The sequence below is a fragment of the Neolamprologus multifasciatus genome, chromosome 13 (assembly GCF_963576455.1).
Source record: "Neolamprologus multifasciatus chromosome 13, fNeoMul1.2, whole genome shotgun sequence".
Lineage (NCBI taxonomy): Eukaryota > Metazoa > Chordata > Actinopteri > Cichliformes > Cichlidae > Neolamprologus > Neolamprologus multifasciatus.
Genome location: NC_140451.1, coordinates 34,195,674 through 34,218,095, shown reverse-complemented (window position 1 = coordinate 34,218,095; position 22,422 = coordinate 34,195,674). Strand labels below are relative to the sequence as shown.

The 22,422-nt window shown below is 45.9% G+C and overlaps 1 protein-coding gene across 2 annotated transcripts; it reads right to left on the bottom strand.

Moving 5' to 3' along the window:
- Positions 1-469: 469 nt before the first annotated feature.
- On the bottom strand, positions 470-21,693 carry LOC146505973 (uncharacterized). Of its 2 annotated transcripts, none has more exons than XM_085181886.1 (21): positions 20,652-21,692; positions 20,466-20,516; positions 20,004-20,224; positions 19,366-19,408; positions 16,660-16,785; positions 16,464-16,568; positions 15,088-15,306; positions 14,810-14,956; positions 14,499-14,732; positions 13,416-13,634; positions 13,195-13,341; positions 12,898-13,122; positions 12,365-12,544; positions 12,046-12,294; positions 11,821-11,925; positions 11,582-11,719; positions 10,798-10,905; positions 10,589-10,620; positions 8,083-10,456; positions 7,747-7,858; positions 470-2,548 (listed from the first exon to the last, which is right to left on the bottom strand). In XM_085181886.1, exons 1-21 carry the CDS (start codon positions 21,339-21,341, stop codon positions 1,932-1,934), a joined length of 6,342 nt encoding a protein of 2,113 aa, XP_085038012.1. In that variant the 5' UTR covers positions 21,342-21,692; the 3' UTR covers positions 470-1,931. The 2 variants fall into 2 exon arrangements, with proteins under 2 accessions (XP_085038012.1, XP_085038013.1); XM_085181887.1 differs by lacking the exon at positions 470-2,548 and adding an exon at positions 7,440-7,604 and having other exon boundaries at positions 20,652-21,693.
- Positions 21,694-22,422: the final 729 nt, after the last annotated feature.

The following is a 22,422-nucleotide window of genomic DNA, read 5'->3' as shown; positions in this document are numbered from 1 at the left end:
CTCCTCTCCATTTCTATCCAGGTGAAGGCAGGAATCCCACCAGGAGAAACAGGAGAGGATGAGCGCAAGCGTCCAAAGTTTCTGCTCAGATCGGTTCACCTGCTGAGTCTTCGACTCACCTCGAGTGTCTTTATTGGGCGAAACCTGCAAAGAAACCAGAAACTCACCTGGTCGGCTCAGACAGGTAACACACGAGATGAAAGCTTGAGTGCAGAACAAACTGCATGTCTGTCACGTCTGAAACGTTACGACTCAAACATCAGAGCTCTAAACTCTGACCGGAGTCATCGAGCCGTCCCTTCACATTCACTCTGCGCACAGCGGGGACAAGTTTAACGACCGTCGTCTCAGATGTTAAGAAAAGGAGAGTTTGGATCTACTGCGCTCAGTCGAGTCTTTCGAGTTTCAGGGATGAAGATCTTCGTCTCTCCAGTTTCCTGACCTCAAAGTATCATTCTTTTAATCAGTCATTAACTTACAAACACAAAGACATCAGAAAGCTGCAAACCCACAACACACACAACCCTAAGAACATCAAATCATTCTGAGCTTCATTTTTCTAACAAGGACTATTTGGGTATCAGTGACCTCTCAATGTGCATAAATATGTTTTTGGCTTTGTTCTCTTTCCTGAGCAGGTGATAAGAGACCATCTTCAGTTACAAACTGCTTAAATAGAACATTTAAAGACCAAACTCTCACTTTCCAACTCAACATATGAATAGATCAGAATGAACAGGAAGCTGAAATGAAAGGATAGACGTGTGTTCATTAAATGAAAGCGATCACTTTTCAGAGCTTCTGTGGCTGCACAGGAAACACACACACATTAACCTACCTTACTGTTTTCACAGGTGTGTTATGTAGAATTCGACCTCCACAGGAGATCCCTGCTCCTAAATGTTGCACAGCTTGCTCCACAAGCACTAACCAATAAATGATCATTACTTACGGTCACCTATCAATAAACATGCATCAGGAGCCCAGCAGCACCTCCAGAGGGTCACACTGCTCTGACCTATGACCTTTGAGCTTGAAATTCTCACAATGACATGAAAAAAATTTTTTTAAACAGATTTGATTGTTTTAAGGTCTGAGGTCGTCCCAGATGAAAGGACCTTTTTTTAAAAAGCAAAACAAAACAACTAATTTCTGTTTAATTCACTGTCTGAAACCACAACCGTTCACACAGGAAGTCCCGCCCACAGTCACCTGATTCAGAGCAGCTTTGACCTTTAAACAAAGACATTGAAGAGAAAAAAAAACAAGAACAGGTGAAAAAAAGCTGTTTTACACTTGGAACAAAGCAGTAACTTATATGACAGATACTCTGATTCAGGTTTCTTTAATGCTTCTCTGACTGAAACAATCAGCATCCTTTCATTTCTGTCTCAGTTATCAAAGACCAGATGTGAATGCCGGCCTTCATCTACATTGGGTACAATGAGTAATAATTATTAATGACAAAATGGTTCTTCTCCATCCTCCGCTCTGATAATATTGCAGATGAAGATGTCACTGAAGCTTCTGACAGCTCCAACATATTCACAGATCATCGTTTTAGACGAGACATGTATCACAAAGACCAGACTGAATCAGTGTTTATTTAATTTTCAGAACAAAAACACAAAGCAGTTTAAATCATGAACATGCTTTTTGCTTAAATCAAATGTAGGCTTAACAGCTCCATGCATGAGAAAAATGTCTCTGCATACCTGCTGCATAACATTAAGTCGTAATGGCTGAAAATGAGCTGACATTCATGAATACAGTGAATTTATTATTACCATAAGATGTGAGATATGCTACACAGTAAGCTAAAACAGTTTCATTAGTCAGGAGGTCTGTGCAGCTACAGAGTCGGTGAAAAACTGCCTAGCTATCCTCAGAAATAAACCTAAAAAAAAAGAAAGAAATGAATGTGAAACCTCTCAGCTCTTCTCAGAGGCTGCGTTCACCTCCATCTCCCACTTCTCCAGGAGGTCCTGCAGGTTCAAATTGAAAACATCGATGCCCTTTTGGGAAAGGTGGACACCATCGACCCGGTAAAGACCTGTGTTTGCACCACAGCGGATGTTATCGTGGGTCAGAGAGGTGCCGCCCAACTCTGAGATGATATTTTGGATCCGGCGATTTACCGTAGTGCGGACCAAATCGACCTCGTGGCTGTCCACTGAGTGGCGCCACACCCTTCGAGGGAGGATATTGGACCACACAAGGACGCACTGTGGGAAGATGCTCCTCATAGACGTCAAGTCCTTCTTGACGGAAGCTAGCAGGTCTGTGGGGCTGTCGGTGCTCAGGTCATTCCCCCCCAGGTGCAGGATAAGGACATCTGGGTTGGGCCAGGTGACCTTCAGCTGGTGGAGCTGCGGCAGCAGCTGAGACCATGTCATGCCCTGGGTGCCCTTCCACCAGACGGTCACCTTGCCGGGGTCCATGCCCAGCTGCATACCTACCTCCGGAGACTTGGCACGCGACTCGGCCCAATACACCAGCGAATGACCGACGATCCAAACGTTCCTGGGCTCACTGCTGACTTGTTTACCTGGAAATTTCAACAGGATATACTTGTAAGTGCCAGAGCCTTATGGAACATCTTCACAAGCTGAACCCACATCACATTTAGCATCAAATCCCAAAGCTAAGACTACTCCGTCTTCAAGCTGGTTTCACAAAGTTCTTTCAGACCAAAGCATCAGGTCAACTTTAATTAGCGCAAAATTATAATTTTAAAATATCCAGAAGAGATTTGCAGTGCTTGGACATTTGTGACGGCTGACAGCTGAATTAAAGGTCCATCGACCTTTGTGAAACAAGCAACCTTAATACAGGTGACATCACATAGGATTATCTGTGCAATATTCACCCTCTCAACTTCATTTGCAGATGAGGTTCCATTTTGCTTCATTGTGCTTACTTGGTGCATTATTAAACCTTTTCTTTGTCGTATTTGCTGAAGCTTTCTAGCTCAATACATCAGTGACTATATAAATTACTGAAGTGATAATTACCATTTCAGGAAAGTTAAGTGTTAAGCCAAAAGAAAACCTACCGTTTACAGGTTTGTGATAAATTAGTATCTACATGTTCAGACTCATGACTTTATTGATAGGTTTATATTTTAAAAATGTACTTTTGACTATATTACAGCAATCAAAACTATCAGCCTGATTAATCAAGAGACCAAAATGATTACCTACCTTCGCCATCAAGATATTAAATAAATCTGCGGTGTTTTTATTTTAAACCTCTTTAAAATCGAATGTATGCAAAGCTGTTTGCGACCGTTGCTGTAGCAGCTTTTATATCCCTAGCTAATAACTCAGTCCCAAATAACATCCCATTTCTTAAACATTTCATTTTTACAGATAATACTGATGCACAAAGAACACTAATTATACTGCTTAACCTCATTATCAGCTTCATTCTAAGGCCATTTTACTCCGAGGTTGCTTCAGAGACCAATATTTCATGTGGGGAAAGGAAATGGAGCTTAAGCTCAAAAAAGCCCAACGAGGGCGGACGAATGGGAATGTGGAACCCCAACTACACTCGCTTGACTGTCATTGGGGGTGACGGCCAGTGTTTCAGGGCTTATAGCATAGTCCAGTCATAGCCAGGTAACCGAAACAATATCTGGGAGAAAAATTCTCTTTCCATAAACTTTTAATCATTTACAATCCAACCAACAATGGTGACACGTTTAAACAAAGCTGAAATCTCTATTGGAGATCACATTTCAGCCAGTATGAAGTTCTTCTGCTCTCCACGTGGAACACTAATGGCTGAATCTGCAGGCAGTGTCCAAGGCTTCAAAATGGCCTTAAAGTGGCCCATTTTTTTGTATCATCGGGGCACGCATTTACATCTGATCATTACTACTGAAACTACTAGTGGATATTTAACAGCTTGACTAGAGTGTGGGATTTAGTCATTGAGAGTACCTTCAAACTACAAAGATGAAGTTAGTGAGGGGGTGGATCCAAAGAAAGAGTCATTTAAGTGTGGATCAGATCTTTAGAAAGTGCAAGGCGTAGGCCTATCTAGTATAACCCTCTGTTCACATTATGCCCTGTTGATGGATTATTTGAGAGATTTTATTTCCATTTCCATTTCCCAATTCCATATTGGACCTCATTATTTCACTGACATCTAAACTGGAAGTCCAACCTGTGAAACCTCACAGGTCTGCAACGTGAATAGAAGTTACCTGAGCACATGTTTAAAGGCAGAGATGAGACCTGTTGTGTGTGGAGTCACACTGGATGTAAATGCGTCAAAGTGTGAGCTGTGACAGACGACCTACTGCCGTTTGGAAGATGGAAGTCCAAAGGTTTGAAGTTCAACCACTTCCTGTGACACGGCCATGTTTGTGGCACAGAAAATAAATACAGAACCCAAAAGGTGCGGATAAAGATATCTATACGACCATCAGGCAGGATTATCAGCAGTGCGTCAGTCCCAGCTTCAAAAGGAGTTCTCTGTTAGCTTTCTGAGCTAACATTGGTATTACCGGTAAGACAAGCAAGAAAAGTAAAACGTCCCTATCATATAGCAAAAGCTGGATGGCTTAAAATATTGGTTTTACAACTCTTGAAATCTAATTTTACATTCAAACATAACAGTATCAGATTGTGCTACATGATACTGATGCTCTACCAAAGAAACGGTGATCTCTAGCTGAGGCCAGTGTCACAGAACAACAGGTACAATCCCAACCATGTGATTAAGTTAAACAACCCCCCTCCCAAAAAAAACCCCAAAACAAAAACTTTGCACATTTTATATAAAGGATGATTTAAATCTCTTAAACTGAAACACAATACTATGCTGCCTTAAACAAGTTTTAAAAGTATTCTATGATCAGAAGCGATATTTGTACTGAGGGCAGTGGACCCATTCTGCTACTCCATATTGGAATATATAACTGATGTTCTTATTAAATGTGACTAACTTTCACATAATGTTATAAGTCTAACTAAAAGTCATCCAAAAACTCTGACTGAACCGTCACTTTATGTTTTGTCTTCTTTCAGGAGACAGCCAATCAGGACAAAGTGGCTTTTATATAAGGTGGCCTTCAAGAGGCAGGAACTCTTCAGGCGAGTATAAAGACTTAGTCACAGGATACAAATACAGAGCTGGAAATTAGCAGAATAGGTCCACTTCAAGCTAATGACACCTGCGTAATGAAGCCTATGGTAACAAGATGGGTAATCTAATGAGATTAATACAGACATTATATAGCTGGAGTAAATTTTCCAAATGAAATAGGACAAATTTATCTGGACACAATGCTCTTCATCATACTTGCTACTCTTTTGTGACATTCAAAGAAGCCTATAAAACACAAAATCTTGTATCTAAGATTGAAATCAAGCAGATGTGAAATAATGTAGTTAGCAGTCCAAACAAGTCTACTCTGGAACAAAAGTCATATCCTTAATGAGTAACCTCTCTTATCTCTCATTAGATACCAAATTAGTTATAAAATATTAGATAACCAAACATTTTTACCTGCGGTGGAATTAAACAACCTTCTCAAGGAAGCTTTCCTGATTCAGGAGCTCTTCCAGTTAAGTATTAAACCTGGCTGGTAAAAATAACTATTCCCGAGTTCCTTTTACTGTAAATGAATAAGGAAGGCTTTACTTGTTGGTGCCCGGATTACGAGTAGTCTCCTGGATCTTCTTCTGCACACTTTTCAGTTCGATGCAAATGGAAATGAGCAAACTTGACTTACCCTGAGTATTTCATTAGGACTGGACTCAAGAACTTCAAATAAAACACAAAAAAATCTTGTGCAAACAATTATGTAAAAACTAAAGACTAAATGCCTAGAAAAGTGGACTTGTTAGCAATAATCAACCAAATTATATTTACCGCTTAAAACAATCAGAAAAGAAGCTGTTTCAAGATGGAACAAACGCTCATTAAAAGATGGCAAAGCATTCGTGACCGCGAGACATTTTGGCTTAAGAGAGCAGAGTTCATAAGAACCTGTAGCTTAGCATTTCCAAAATACTTCCAATGCGAAAATGGACACAGTCTGAGCTCTGCTGTGTTTAAGGTACTGTCATCGTTAATGAGCTACAGCTGACATAGTTTCTAACACTATCTGCAGAAAAACATTTTCTCACTTCAGTCAAATGTCCGTTTTGACATCCTTAATCTCGGACAGTATATATCAGTAACATGCATAGATGGCTGATATATACCTAACGTTAGCTGTATAACGGCTAACTACACACAAAATGACAGCTCTAGACAACCTCTTAGCATCGCATGCATTTGGGCAGACGGGGCTCAGAGTACGGGGCTGGATCACTTTTGTTCAACACTAATTCATGTACGCTGAACTTATTCCTGAACTGACGCTCCCTCATTATGATACAACCCTAGATCTTGGATCTAGGCAGTTCTGATAAGACTGAGACCTGGACTACTTAACCTTGAATTTTAGACTAAATAAAGATAAGAATAGTAGCTACCCAAGATTTTGATAAGACAGAGCAACCAACCAAATATAGATAGGAATGAGTCAATCTATGAATTTTGGGATGGTCTTTATCATGGTCTTCCTCCTGGTGAGCTGAATCAACGTACTGAGTTTATTAAATGAAAGCAGGTATCAGGAAAAACATAAAACCATTCAAAGCTTAGAAATGGGATATTATACTAGCTGTTCAGTGTTTACACTCAGTGGTCACAATGTCAGTACACCTCTCAGTATCTGGTACTGTGTTGAGGCTGAGAGGCCCGACACAGGATCTACTGGCTCTTTGGGGCTCAAATCAGGATTTGTCTTTACTGTCTCATGGAATTCCCTCTTTGGATTGGAGATGTGATCCTTCATCCAAAATTATTATAGACCTTTATTTAGGACGACCCAGAGAACCAGCATACAAGCAGTCAGCAAATACCATTTAGCAAAAGAATATACCTTACATGTAATTACATGTAGGCATGAATGACCACTGAGTGCAAGTAAATCTAAGCTGAATATGGTGCTAGCTTTCCAAAACATGATCACTCTGCCTACCTGTCTAGTTATCACTGTGGGTTGATGCTAAAAACCGTCAGGTTCTGGACTGGTACTGAATGTTTGGTCATACAGTGTAATTACACTCAAAACAAAGTCTATATTCCAATGGAAGAGACCAAATGCATTATTTTGTGGAATTCAGATCGCAGCTGGTGGCTTCTCTCGATCATTGGATGAACCACCAGACTCAGTAAACGGGAGCAGAAGAACACACAATTGTAGCATTGCAATGTCTATGATGCCTTTTAGAGGAGTTAATGGTGTCAGAGCTGGGGTGGTATATACACATATACATATATATCTGACTCTACTGTGTAGGAATCTATAAGATGGCAGGGCCACCTAGGTGAAGAGACGTGAATGTATCTTAGCAATAGATAGGTCTCTCTCCAATAGGGCATACCTGGCTGACTAGGCTTGGGTAGTTACATGTTTTCAATTTCAGAGAAAGCAAAGCAATACTTCCTTGATGTTATCTTCTGAATGTTTTACCACGTGGCTGGGCTTCTCACTAAAACCTGCTTTTGTTTTTTTGTTTTTTGAATACTCAAAGTACCTGTCAAGTGAAATAAAAAGAAACCATGAAAAATAATATACATTGTATTCAGTGGAAAATATATTTGTCATTCAAATACCTGCAAGTAAAAGGTTTCTAGTTAGGATGAAATATCTTATTGTAAAAACAGAGGTTCTGATACCTGACGAGATCAGCAAGCCATCCTTACTGGTCTCCCCTTGCTTCTTACGGGCTAGCATCTCCTTGAACTCCTGTTCTCTCTTTTCCAAAAGTCTCTGGTTGTACAAATCCAGCTGCAACATGAATATAAATACCTTGTGTCAAGACTTCCACCATGATGCAGTTGATCTTATCATTCTTTTAACATTTCCTGGGTTTCTAACTCTCAAGTGCACAAGTTATCCGGAAACATACGATCTAAGGAAAGAACCAATCCAAAAAACAGATGTTCTGCAGTACATTTGTTTTATCTCTCGTGCAGTAAAATATCTGATAGTCTAGTAGTGCTGAACCCTACCTTCTCCTTCTGCTTGAGCTTTATGTCATCTTCTGTCTCTACTAATGGGGGCTCTGTGGGTAAACTGAACTGGACAGATTTGACTGGTTTGGCTGGTGACTGAACAGCTAGAGATTTCACGGTCTCAATGACCTTCAGGCATCTCGCCACTGTTGTAGAGATAGCAGAGTGGTCAGTGCTTGCAGGACTTGAAGATGTCAGTGTTGATGACGGTGGTAGTACCACAGTAGTGGTTAAAGGTTGCGTAGGACTGGTGGTCCCAAGGGGCGGTGCTGTGTCTGGCACTTCAATAAAAGGCAAGACTGATTGATTGGAGGGTGGAGAGAAAGGAGGCTGTCCAGGATGACGTCGTGGTGGAGGTCCAGGAGGCGGTCCCGGAGGAGGCTGTCCTGGCCGCCGTGGAGGAGGTCCAGGTGGAGGTCCAGGAGGTTGTCCCAGTGTTTGGAATTGTGTACCAGCTGCAGGAGGAGTTTGAGTGACCATGCTGGATGTGGACGTCTGCGTTGGCAAAATCTCAGCGGTGACGCCAAGTGGCCAGTTGAATGGTGGTGTTGGATGTCGGTAGTGAGCAGGTGGAGGCCCAGGAGGGGGTTTTGGAGAAGGAGTGGTGGTGGCTGTGCTCCCCATCGTTTTGGTAAGACTCTGTAGCTGTTGTGCCTTCTTAAATGCTTCTAACTCTTGCTGGTCCAGGAACTCTTCATATTCAGACACGTTAGTTTTCTGTCTGCCGAGCGGCTCCAAACTGGAGGATCTGACAGGCGAGGGGGAATGGATGCGATCCGATTCCAGGGAACCGGTTCTGGTTGTCCGCAGTTCTTCCCGTGGAGCCGATGAAGTCGCTCTCTCTGTGGAAGATCTCGGGCTAAAGACTTTCTCCTGGGCTTGGCTGGCTAGTTTAGAGACCTCTCCTGTACTCAGCTTCAAGCCAATAGTACGAAGTAGACTCTGGATCTTGTCATAGGGTTCTGTCTTTGGATCCTCATTTGTTTTCTCAACAGAGGAACGTTTAGGGCTCGGTGGTCTCTTCTGCCCTTCTTGGGCTAGACTAATGCTTGGTGGCTCTTGAGCCAGCCCCACAATTCGAGAGAAACCCTTACCATCCTGAAGAGCCCGCTCATGAGGCAGAAGGTCATCATTAACATGAACTGGTCCCAAATTCTTTTCAGCATCCACCTTTCGGTTAAGCATATCAAGGAAACGGTCCAGGGGTGGTTTCTCAGTTGGAGGAGACAAGCGTGACTTCTTCTCCTTTAGTTTGGGAGAGGGGCTTCTAGGAGGTGAGTCTATGGGCGAAGGGGGTCTGAATGAGGTCTGGCATGAGGATGTGGCAGCACTATGGGACAAAGGCGGGTGAGTCGAAGCTGTGTGAGCTTTGCCAGCGTGAGAAGGGGGCGAGGGGCCACGAGGTTCTGGAGAGTGGCTTCGTTTGTCTGGGGGATATGGATCGTAAGGTCGGTCCACATACGCCGGGTCATAGTAGCGATCATCGTAGGGTTCATCATAAACATCGTATCGATCAGTGTAGCGGCGGCTGGTAGATTGCGGGCCACCATAGGGAGATTCACTATAGAGGTGACTTTCGTAAGAGCGGTCACTATATGGACGGTCACCATACGGATGTGTGTGTGGCCGAGTGGCATACGAGTCCCCGTAGGGGTCGCTGTAGCACCTGTCTTGGTAAGCACTATATGGGCGGTCATAATAAACATCGTCGTAAGGAGGACGGTGGAGATATTCTGGTCCATCTGGTCGTTTCTTTAAGATGGAACGGACCGGTTTGTACTCGGCGAGGGGAACGGCGATCCTACCGTGGTCGTAGTCAATGCAGGTCCTCTGTCCAGGCTCGAGTCCTCTTGGGTCAATGTCCACCAGCGACTTTTTGTAGGCGATCATTTCATTCAGCTCCTCCAGTTCCCGCTTCTTCCTCGCCAGCTCGTCATCCACAATTCCACCTCGCCTGGGAGGAGGGCTCAGTTCCCTCCTCTTCTTGTGACTTTCTTCATGGTCTCTGTTTGTTTTACTCCTTCTCTTGCTGGCCCGGTCTTTGCTCCTCTCCCTGCTCCTGCTTCGGCTCCTGCTGGAGCTCTTGCTCCGGCTGCGACTCCTGCTCTTGGAGCGGCTTCGGGTGCACTTGTGTAATCTCTCTCGGCTTCGCCTGTGCCTGCTGCTTCGGTGTTCACGGTCGGCGCTGGAGCTGCGTCTCTTTTTGATACGTCCAAATTGGTCTCTGGGGGGACTTCTACTCCGACTCCTGCTCTGACTCCTGCTGTATCTACGCCTCGTGGCGCTGTAATCCTTCTTGTTAGTCTTACTGTCCTGTGCTCTGAGATTTTTCACCACTGCCTTCAGCTTCTCTGCCTCTGGTTTTTCCTTCCTGAGAAAGTTACGGGGAGGTTGTTCTTAATAAGTTTTACAACTTTTCCGAGATACAAAAAGAAATATGGCATTTATTCAGAGCCAAATGTATTTACATGAAGAGTGGTAACATTTTGAATGTATAACTTACTCTCCGGTAGCTTTTGTCAGCTTGATGGTCATCTGCCAAAAAAGAGTTGTGACAAATTCATTAGAATGATGATGATTTTGCATTCTTCGCAAAAGATTTGGAAGACTCCATAAAAACGATGGCATAAATTACCAACAGAACTAGTGAGAGTTTGCTCACCATGCACCTCCACACTGGACTAATGTAAACATGAATCAGGTCATCCTCACCTTTCCTTTGTTTGCACCGACACCACCAAGTTTCCTCACTGGGAGGAAAACGCTCTCTGTGTAACGTTTTATCCTGATGGCCTGGACTCCCCCGTCTGCTGTTTCATGCTTGAAAGAAATGACAGACATCATTTTAATCGGAAACGTCATCAGGCGCGTCCAAACGTGTGATTTCCTCACGTTTAAGCTTGAAGTGTTAAATCTAACACCAACATCAAGAGAAAAAACAGAGAGGTCTGCAGAGGAAAACTCAGAGACTGGACTAAACAGATGAAAACAAGATGTTCTTGAAGACATTCCCCTCATTTCATTTTAAAAGTTTGGTTGCTACCAACCAGAAAGCCTCAGCACTTCCTGTCTTGTTTCTCTGCCAGCAGTTTAACGAGTTGTTCCAGAACATCATTTAGCTGCCTCTCAAGTGGATCCCTGATCCACTGGTTGGATAAACTCCACCTCCTCTGCAGCTAGTAGTCCTCGTTCTACTCGGCACACCACGGAGGCTTTCCAGGAAGAGCCTAGACCAGCTGGAGGCGGAGTCTGTCCGTGAGATGAGGGATTCACCGGAAAGGCAGCCAACTGGAAGCGCCTTGAGGCGACTTTTGTTGTGATTTGGCGCTATATAAATAAAATTGAATTGAATTAAGAGCAGTTCGTGTGCTTCTTGTGTGACCTCCACAGATCACCTTGTGATAGTTCATTTAGAAATGTTTGGACCCTCCTCTAGAGTTTACCTGACATCCGGTAACCTTTCCCTCTACCCCGAGAACCCAGCAAGGGGACTCACCAGGACGATGCTAAACTCAACCTTCTCGTTCAACTCCAGCTTCTTCTTCTCGATCACCTCGGACATGTGGAAGTAGAGCTGGGGGTTCTGAGGGCACTTGATGAGCCCGGAGTCCTCCAAGAACTCGATCACGATGCCCTGGTTGGAAAAGCAGACCTGGACTCAGACCCTGAGAACCAAAAGGAGGCCTTGTTCTGTTTTTGACTCTGAGGCTGGGAGTAACGGACGTCAAGTCTTACGTGCTGACGCTGTTCAGTAGATTCTTCGAAGGAGTCGTGGAGAATTTCCACGCAAGTCGCCCGCTCCTCTTTGGTCTCCCGATGGGTTGCGATGTTAAAGCGCACCTGTGCAGGCGAGACACAGTTCAGGATCAGGTTCAAAAGAAGCAAACGTTCTGCAGATGCTGAACACAGACCTTATTTGACTGGTCTGAAACATAGAAGAAGAAAGTCCAGCATCCTCACCTTGTCACCATCGAGCATGGTGGCAGTGGTCAGGAGGTCTTTGGGGCCAAAGGTCAGCTGTTTCTGTTGGCCGTCGATGGTCATCACCAGCCGGCCCACCTCTACGTCCGGTTTGGTTTTGACTTCAGCTTCAGGAGGCTTTTCCTTCGTTACCTCCTCACATGTCTTCTCCTTCTTCACCGTTACCTCCTGTCCTCCCTGCACCTCTCCCTTCTCTCCCTCCTCCATTTTCTCCACTTTTATTTGCACCTGAAAGAAAACAACAAACTGAGTGTTTTCTTTTCGTTTTTCAGGGAAATCAGAGCTTTTGAAGTTGTACCTGTCCAGCATCGGCAGCTCCTTGCTCCTCCTCAGTCGCCTCCTCTTTCTCCTCGAGCTCCTTCTTTATTGTCTTGGGAGGGTGTCTGGGAATTGATTTGAGGATGGTGCCTTCAAATCGCTCCTTGCTGATGTCGTCCAGCGTGTCGGGGTCTCGCATTGTGAAGCCGAGCGGCGTCCACTGCAGAATGTCAGCAGGACAGCGAGCGCTCAGAAACAGTTTTATATTTGTGGCTCGTGATGTTTTTGTGAAGATAAACGGACACAGTCAAAAAAAACAGTTTAATGCACAACAATAAGAAGCTCTGATTGGTGAGTCATGACTCCTGATTTCATTCAACAACCATTAGTGGCTTGAATGCTCAGGACCCGCCCACTTTGCAATGCTAATGATATTATTGTTGAGCTGGTGGCGTGGGGCGCCCTCTAAAAGATCCAGACACTTTTGTGAGACTTTGCTATAAAAGAGCTGCGAAACGTGACATCGCAGCCTGAACTCGGCGCCTCGAACAACCCGAGCGACTCTTTCCTCACCTTGTCTTTGGCAGCTGCCAGCGCTGCAGCCACCTCCTCCTTCTTCTTCCGCTCCAGCTCCCTCTCCTCCTCCTCTCTCTTCTTGCTCTTTTCCTCCTTCCTCTTCTTCCTTTGTTCCTCCTCTTTCTTCCTCTCCTCTTCATCCCGTTTCTTCTGCTCGTATAGGATCGGGTCCTCGATCTTCTTCGTCCTCCTCAGCCTGATGGCCCTTGTGTTCGATTTCACCTGTGGAGACAAAGCAATGGATCAAACCCGCCCCCTCTCTGCAGCTCGCTCCCGTTTGGTTTGCGCACTCACCTGGACGGTCGTGAACTCCACCTCTTTCTGGACGTCGTCACCGTTGAACTCTGTATCGCTGAAGTTCTCGCAAACGTCAAAGGGAAGCTCGCCGTGCTTCTCCGACTTTAGGACGCCGACCTCTGGCCCCAGCGAGGTGATGATGCCCTGAAAGACAGCGGCTCTTGAGAGACCAGAAGCAGAACGGAGGAGGCGGGTCATCAGTGTGCGTGCTGCGTTACCAGCTCTCGCTCCTCTTTGGTGTATTTGAAGGTGAACGGGACTTTGGGTTTGATGTTGGCCGCTCTCCTCTTCCTCGTCACTGTGTCGATCAGCAGGTTGATCAGCACGTGGTCGTTCTTCAGAAGCGTGACGCCACAGTCTCGATCGTCGAAGGTCACGTTGGTCCTGACGGTGCCGATGTTGGCGTGGACCTGGCCCGGGTAACCAGGCGTGCCGGACTGGAGGTGTGGGAGAGGAGCTTATTAAATAAACATGTGAACAGCCTGGCTTAAAGTCTGCTCCTGTGTAACGCTTCTATAGCTCACCTGTTTAAAGTGGGTCAAGTCTTACAGTTTTGCATGATTAGGGGCGTGGCCTGTTTGACCGACAGGTGGATGCTTCACCTGAACTGAACCTGTGGGGCGTGTTTGTGCTGTTGGAGCTGTTTTAATGAGGTCACTGTACTAACAGACTGTCTGAGGGGGCGGAGCAAGAGTTTGGCTCCACAGTGAGATTCTGGGACTCTGATTGGATGTTGCCGAGTGAAGATGTTAATAGTTTTCATTTAACACTGTTTGAAGTCAATTAGTACGGAGCCCCGCAGGGGACATGGGAGAAGAAAAAAAATTAAGACCGACTTTTGCGAGATCCCGAGTTTGTTTTGCGAGATCTCGCAAAAGTTTTAGCCGCATTCTTCAGAGGCCGCCAGCTCAAAGCCGACCGGGAGGTCGAGGCACGATGTGCCAGGAAAGCGGTGTTCCTCCCGGCTGTAGTAGGTCTCGACCTCCCGTTAGCTTCGAGCTAGTGGGTGTCAGATCTCCGAAAACGTCGGAGCACTTTTGCAAATATGTGATGTCTTGTAAACCGAGCAGGTATCTGACGTTTACACAACTACATTCACGCCTCTTAAAAGTGTATTTTGTGACCCAGAAAGAGAAACATTACAACTAAGTACTTTTGCGAGATCTTGCAAAAGTCCGTCTTAATTCTTTTTCTCCCATGTCCCCTGCGGGGCTCCGTCAATAACAATAAGACATTAGTTAGCGTCTCCTTGGTCTCCCGTCTGTCTCATTTTAACGGTTAACGTTTGAGTTCAGGGTCACCTTGGGTTCGATGATCGTCTGGCTGACGATGCCCTCGTACAGCTCCGTGTCCAGCACCATGTTGGGTCCGATCTCCTGCTTGGTCCTGGTTCTGATTGGCTTGGTGAAGCAGTCTTTGCTGTTTTCTGTCTTATCCTCCTCGTCGCCGCCGGCAGCAGCAGTGGCGGTGCAAAGGGCCAGGAGGAGGGGCTCCTTCACCCGCTGAATCCTGACGGCTCGTTTTCCCGCTCTCAGCTGACGGTAAGAGCAGAGAAATGTTTTAAACAGTCCGGTCAATGGCGCCGGCGGCCACTCTCAGCTAACGGCCTCACCTGGATGATGGTAAACTCCACCTCCTCATTGATGTCCTCCTGCGTGAACTCGACGTCGCTGAAGTTCTCTTTGGTTTCAAAGGCGAGCTCCGTGTCGTCCTGCCTCTTGATGACGCCTTCTGTCTCCTTCAGGCTGACGATGACGCCCTGCCGCCCGCAGACGAGCGGAAAGAGTAAAACCATCAAACAGAGAAGCGAGAACGTGAGCAATCAGACATTTCTCGTTTGAGGATAGACAGGTTTCACCGCACGAGCACCGCCAGGAGGATTGGCCTGACCTTCTCTCTGATCTCCTTGGTGTGGCTGAAGGTCGCCGGGATTTTGGGCTTGATGTTGGTGGCTCTGGTCTTCTCTGTGATGATGTCGGTCAGCAGGTTGATGAGCACCTGGTCGTTCTTCAGCAGCGTCACCGTGCTGTCCTTCCTGTCGAATGGCAGGTTCCTCCTCACGGGCCCGATGGTCACGTACACCTGACCTGGGTACTGACGCTCGCCGGGCTGCACGGCAACGGCACGTGGAAACGTGGAGGAGAGGAAGTAGAAACAGAGACATGAAAAGGCTTTAAAAAGGAGCTAAAACGTTTAATCATTTAATCTCTTTGTTACAGTTTTCTGGTCTTACTCAATAAAACCTGAATCTGAATAAACTAAAAACACAACAGAGAGTTGGGGGACGCCCACGGCACTTTGGGACAAGGATTTACCACTGAATTAAAGATTTTAAATAACATTCAGGGGTTGTGAGTACTGGTAGCAATAATGTCTCATACGTAGTATGTCAAAGGAAACTTGGAGCCTGTCTTTCTTCCATCCCCTCTCGGCTTGGCGAAAAGCACGACATAAGGCATGTGTACTGTCATTAATTTGAGAGTGAGTTCTGGGACGTTTCACCTTAACAGCAACAGCCTCAAGGATATGAGAGCATGTAGGTATCAGAGAATTAGCATAAACACAGTCGTAAGAGATACAGAACAGTCAGTTACAGATGCTGCAGAGAAGTTAGCCACGGTATCGGGTTGATTATACGCACCAGGCGTCGGGGCCGTCATAGTGTAGCTTTGATTTGCATAGGTCACCTTCAAACATAACTGGGAAATGGTCCGAAATCCCAGTATGTCAATGTTCTTAATACAAACATCCAGGCCACACGAAAGACCCAAATCAAGGCCTTTATTATGGGTGGGTTCATTTACCCACTGAAACAGGCTAAAAGAGTCAATAAGAGCGAGAAAATCCTTGGCGAGCGGATCATCCTTGCAGCAGATACGAGTATTAAAATCACCAATGATAAGAGCACAGTCAGAGCTTAAGATCCTAAAAGTCAGCAATAAAAGTCTTATTGTGTTTCGGTGGTCGGTAGACCAAACATATTGTCGGGGGGGGCAGCCAGCTCCAAAGGTTGAACTTCAAAACTGGGGTAGGGGAGGGCAGAGGCCGCACTTGATGTTTAATAACCGAGGCTAGACCTCCACCTTTACCAGCGGTGGAGGTCTGTGGAGGTGAACTAAAACAGACACCGTCAGGGGGGAGGAGCTCAGAGAGGGAGAGCCACCAGGATGGATCAGGTCTCCCTCAGAAACAATACGTCCAGCCCCGAGGAAAAAGCTTTCAATAATGCAATAACTAAACAAAGCAGCGCGGGTTCTCGAACTCACCTGAGGCTCCACGATTGGCTGACAGACAACGGCCTCGTAGATCTCAGGGTCCAGGTTCTCGGTCCCGCCCGGCGCCACCTTCACGTCGGTCGCTATCGAGCTGTTCTGCTCAGAAACAGGAAGTGACAGAAGACCAGGTTTACAGAGAGAACTCATCCACGTCGCGTGACTAACAGGCGGCGAGCCGGCGCCTCACCTTCTCCTTGCAGGCAGTGAAGTGAACTCTGACCCCGGCCGTCATGGCTTTAGGATTTCCAAAGAAGGCGTCGAAGCTGAAGTTGAACTTCTCCAGGTCTTCACGCATGATGTAACCGAACGTTGGCTGCAGGTCAAACACAGAAAATGACAAAGATTCAAACAGGTGAGTGCGTGAACAGGTGAGGGGATAAACAGGTGAGCGGGTGAACAGGTGAGCGGGTAAACAGGTGAGCGGGTAAACAGATGAGGAGGTAAACAGGTGAGGAGGTAAACAGGTGAGCGTGCGAACAGGTGATGAGGTAAACAGGTGAGCGCGTGAACAGGTGAGGGGGTAAACAGGTGAGGGGGTAAACAGGTGAGGAGGTAAACAGGTGAGCGCGTGAACAGGTGAGCGGGTAAACAGGTGAGCGGGTAAACAGGTGAGGAGGTAAACAGGTGAGGAGGTAAACAGGTGAGCGGGTAAACAGGTGAGGAGGTAAACAGGTGAGGAGGTAAACAGGTGAGCGCGTGAACAGGTGAGGGGGTAAACAGGTGAGCGAGTAAACAGGTGAGCGGGTAAACAGGTAATGTAATGTTTTTATTGACTGATTAGCATTCAAATATCTCAGTGAAGACAGAACAAAGATTTACCACAAAGCAAGAAAGCATGAGACAAGGCTAATCAAAAGGTATTGGCTGAAGCATTTGCTTATTACGCCAACCCTTTTAACAAAAGATCTTTTAGCATGCAGCTCCTGTACACAGGGCTCGAAGCAAATAATAAAATTCAATTCAATTCAATTCAATTTCATTTATATAGCGCCAAATCACAACAAATGTCGCCTCAAGGCGCTTCATAGATACAGAGAAAAGCCCAACAATCATATGACCCCCTATGAGCAAGCACTTTGGCGACAGTGGGAAGGAAAAACTCCCTTTTAACAGGAAGAAACCTCCGGCAGAACCAGGCTCAGGGAGGGGCGGGGCCATCTGCTGTGATTGGTTTGTTTGTTTGTTTTGTTTTTTGCAACAAAGCAAAAACAAAACAAACAAACAAACAAACAAGAAAAAAACAAAAAAACAGAAAACTTTCCACCTTAGTAAGTAACTACATCAAAGCAAAAGAATCAAGAGGTTTTTTTGTTTTTTGTTTTTGTTTTTTTTCTGCTCTTTTCATTCTTGATATATATATTTTTCTAATACTCTATTTTTAAACATATTTTTAAACAAGGAAAATGAACTACACCTTTTTAAATCACTGTCATAACTATTCCACAGGTTAACTCCTCTAACAGAAACACATCTCTGCTTTATATTTGTCCTTATCTTGTTTTTTTTAAAGAAATCTGTTCCCCTTAAGTCATATTGACTCTCTCTGACTTTGAACAGCTTCTGAGTACTGGGGCAAAGCAAGTTATTTTGTGCTTTATACATTATCTGTGCCATTTTATATTCAACTAAATTATAAAATTTCAGGGTATTCAGATTAATAAACAAAATGTTAGTTGGTTCTATATAGTTTGATTGGTTTATAATTCTTATAGCTCTTTTTTGCAACTTGAAAATAGGAAGAGTGTTCGTTTTATATGCATTACCCCATATCTCCAGACAGTAAGTCATATATGGAAGCAACAGAGTACAATAGAGTGTGTATAATGATTTTTTGTTCAGGACATGCTTTGTTTTATAGAGAATAGCAATGGTTTTTGACATTTTTGTTTTCACATGGTTTATATGAGACTTCCAACTCAGCTTATCATCAATTATCACTCCAAGAAATTTATTTTCGTACACTCTTTCAATTTCAATTCCATTAACCCTGATTTTAGATACATTTTTCATTTGTCTAGTGCCAAAAATAATCAACTTTGTTTTCTTTATATTTAATGATAACTTATTTACATCAAACCAGTTTTTTAATATATTTAACTCCTTTTCCGCTGTAGTCAGAAGCTGTTCTAGGTTTTTACCTGAGCAATACAGAGTGGTATCATCAGCAAACAATACACATTTTAACAGTTTGGAAATGCTACATATGTCATTTATGTATAATATAAATAATTTAGGGCCCAGCACAGAGCCCTGAGGAACACCACAAGTTACCTTCAACTGCTTAGATTTTACATTATTGAATTCGACATATTGATATCTGTCATCCAGGTAACTTTTCATCCACTTGTATGCTAACCCTCTTATGCCATATCTCTCTAGTTTATTCATTAATATAGAATGATCAATCGTATCAAATGCCTTTTTTAAGTCTATAAAAACACCAACAGTATATTCCTTATTATCTATAGCATTAGATATCCCTTCTACAAGTTCCATCACTGCCATCGAAGTGGACCTTTTCACTCTAAAGCCATATTGGTTATCACTTAGGAGATTATGCTTCTCAATATATTTATCAAGTCTATTAACAAATAACTTTTCTAAAATTTTTGAGAACTGTGGGAGCAGTGATATTGGCCTATAATTGGTAAACTGACTTCTCTCTCCGTTTTTATGGATTGGAATAACTTTTGCTATTTTCATTTGTGAGGGAAATACACCAGTTTGAAAGGACAGATTACAAATGTATGCGAAAGGTTGCACTATATATTCTATAATACTTTTAACAGGTGAGGGGGTAAACAGGTGAGCGGGTAAACAGGTGAGCGGGTAAACAGGTGAGCGGGTAAACAGGTGAGCGGGTAAACAGGTGAGGGTCAGACGGAATTCTCACCCCGATGAAGGAGATGATCCCTGTGGACCTGCCTGGAGGAGGCCTGCAGACAGAGAGCAGTTTAAACAGCAGCTACAGGAAGTGATGTCACATTTACAGCACAGGTGTTAAAGGGAGGGTACAGAGATCAAAGCTGCTGAAACGAGCCGACCTCCACACTAACGTGACTGAATCTGAATCCACAAACACACCGCTCACTGCTCCACGAGCCGGCGTTCCACGTGGGAACTTTCATTTCTAAACTGGAATGAAAGCTTCGACTCAGCTGACGCGTCTCACACATAACTGCTGCCTGCTGGTTCTACAGATGCCCCACAGGTGTCAGCATAAATACATCATTTATTAAATAAATAGAATAATTTGATGCATTTGTTGGTAGTCTGAGCACCGCCACGTGAGCAGGGTTAGTCCCACTATACTGAGAGAGACGGATGTCTCCACCGCCGAGCTGGCCGCAGTCTGCTTTTGATTTTAGGTGAACTGTCCCTTTAAAGGGGAGTGCAGTACCTGTGTGAGTCACACAAACACAGCCGCCAGCTCACAGGCAGCTGTTCAGCAGCAGCTCCAATGCCCTGAGGTAAAATTAGAGTTTATGTGAATGGAGTCTGGTGGGAGAGATTTTTGCCAACTGTACTTACTTTTCAAATGTGCGTTTTCCCAGCAGCCCCAGAGCTTTACTGATTGTGCTGACCTCAGGTTTAGGTTTCGGGGCAGGAGTGGTGGGGGCGGTGGGAGCAGCAGCGGCGGTGGGGGCGGGCTCAGCAGCAGGCATTTTTTTGGCCACAGCCGGGTCCTCAGTGGGCTTTTTGGCCTCAGATGATGTTGACTCCGTAGCCGGAGCTGAAATCAGAGCTTTGATCTAACAAAGAAAAAAAAGAAACCAGCAGGAGTCTTTACTGAGCGCGTTCAGTCACATCCTGCACACTTTTACATTTTAGTGACATCTGAATATTTTCAAGGTGTTCTGCAGTTTGTGACACGCTCTGAGACAACGAGCAAGGAACATCTGGCGAAGGTTCAACAGCCATCACTGTATCACCAACATCTGTCACACAGCTGCAGGTTAGAGCACGGCTCTGTCCTCGGGGATCAGGACTCACCCACTCGGGCTGGTCAGGCGGAGGGTTGGGCATGGGCTCTTCCACCACAGGCTGAAACCAGACAAAAACATTCACTTATTCTGACATAAACTGCGCTTTTATCACAGCTAACACACAATAATCAATAATCAGTGATCGATATCTGTGACTGAGGCAGTGTTCGTGTGGACTCTGCTGAGCTCTCACCTCTCCTGTCCAGCCGGGCGGAGGGTAGGCTGGTGGGTATCCAAAGGGAGGCATGCAGCTTGCGGGTACAAAGGCTGCGGGGTCCGGGGGAGGCATCCCAACCGTAGGCACAGCTGGGACCACAGGGGGAACCACAGGGGGGGCGACAGAGGGTATGGGTGCAGGAGGGACGGGCTCGGGGCCCCATGGTTCAGGAGGGCCCTCCGGATCCCAGCCAGGATGACCCCATCCTGGCGGAGGGAGAGGCCGGTCGTGTCCCCTCCAGTCAGCCTCTGGGTGTCGCCAGTAATCAGCACGACGGTCCCAGTCCCAGTCCTCCGGTCCCCAGCCAGGGGGAGGAGGTCCCCGTGGATCCCAGTCAGGGGGTGGGGGTCCTCGGCCGTGCCAGTCTGGGAGTGGCGGTCCTCTTGGACCCCAGTCCGGATGTGGCGGTCCCCTTGGATCCCAGTCCGGGGGCAGCGGTCCCCTTGGATCCCAGTCCGGGGGCGGCGGTCCTGTGGGGTCCCATGCACCATGAGGAGGAGGCCCTCTCGGCCCCCATCCTCCAGGCGGCGGAGGTCCTCTCGGACCCCATCCTCCGGGCGGCGGAGGGCCTATCAGGTCCCAGTCATCGGGCGGCGGAGGCCATCCACCAGGCGGTGGAGGGCCCCAGCCCCCAGGAGGTGGAGGTCCCCAGCCAGGTGGACCCATGTCAGGCGGATGTCCGTGTTCACTGAAGGGTGTAGCGGGAGGTGGGCAAGGGTCTGCGGCAGCGCCAGAGCCCCGAGACGGCGAGGAGGCTAGGCTAAGCTAAGTTAGTAGCGGGGTTAGCCGGCTAATCAACCAACACCGCCAAGCTCACCGGAGGGTCCCGCTGTTAGCGCTCCTTTTCAGGGTTAAAGCGGATCATCTGACGCGGCCGTCCGAAGAACTTTCTTCGGATATTTTCAGCGGAAAGTGAAACAATCACAGCCGAACTTCGGGCTCCCTCCGCTGCTCTGCGCTCCAACTGACCGCGGGACCTTTTACCGCCACCTACTGCCAGGAGGACGAAACTTCAACTACTGCTTCTGCTGCTGTCGGAAAAATCCCCGTTTGTCCTTCTTCTTCTTCTTCTTCTTTGTGTTTAACGGCGGTTGGCAACCAACGTAAAGGAGCATTACCGCCTCCTACTGTTTAAACTCACCGTCTGGGTCAGACGGTGAGTTTACAATTTGTATCCAAAAAAAAAAAAAAAACTACACTCGTTCATAAACACCTATATCCTTCAGAAACCCCACCAGTTCCCTCACCTGTGCCCTACTACCCTCCAACACACTCTTCAGATTAAATCCCCCAATTCCCCGCTCCTTCAATCTATTCTGCAGAACTGTCCTCTCCACATCATAGCCCTTGCACCGCAGTATTACATGCTCTACTGTCTCCTCCTCCTCCTGGCGCACTCCACAAAGCCCCGTCTCATGTTCTCCTATCATCTGTAGTGTTTTATTTAATGCACAATGTCCCAGTCTAAGCCTGGTAATGACCACCTCATCTCTCCTATTACCCCTATACAACCTACTCTCTGCCACCTCCTTCTTAAGATGATACAATTGCCTGCCCTTACTCCCTGAATCCCACCGCTTCTGCCACTCCTGAACAACCTGCCTCCAAACAATACCTTTTGCTTCAGATCCGCTGCTTGTAATTTCCATCTCAGTCCTATTTTTAGTCAACGCTCCTTTTGCCAACCTATCCACCTTTTCATTTCCACTGATGCCTACATGAGCTGGCACCCAAAGAAAGTGAATGT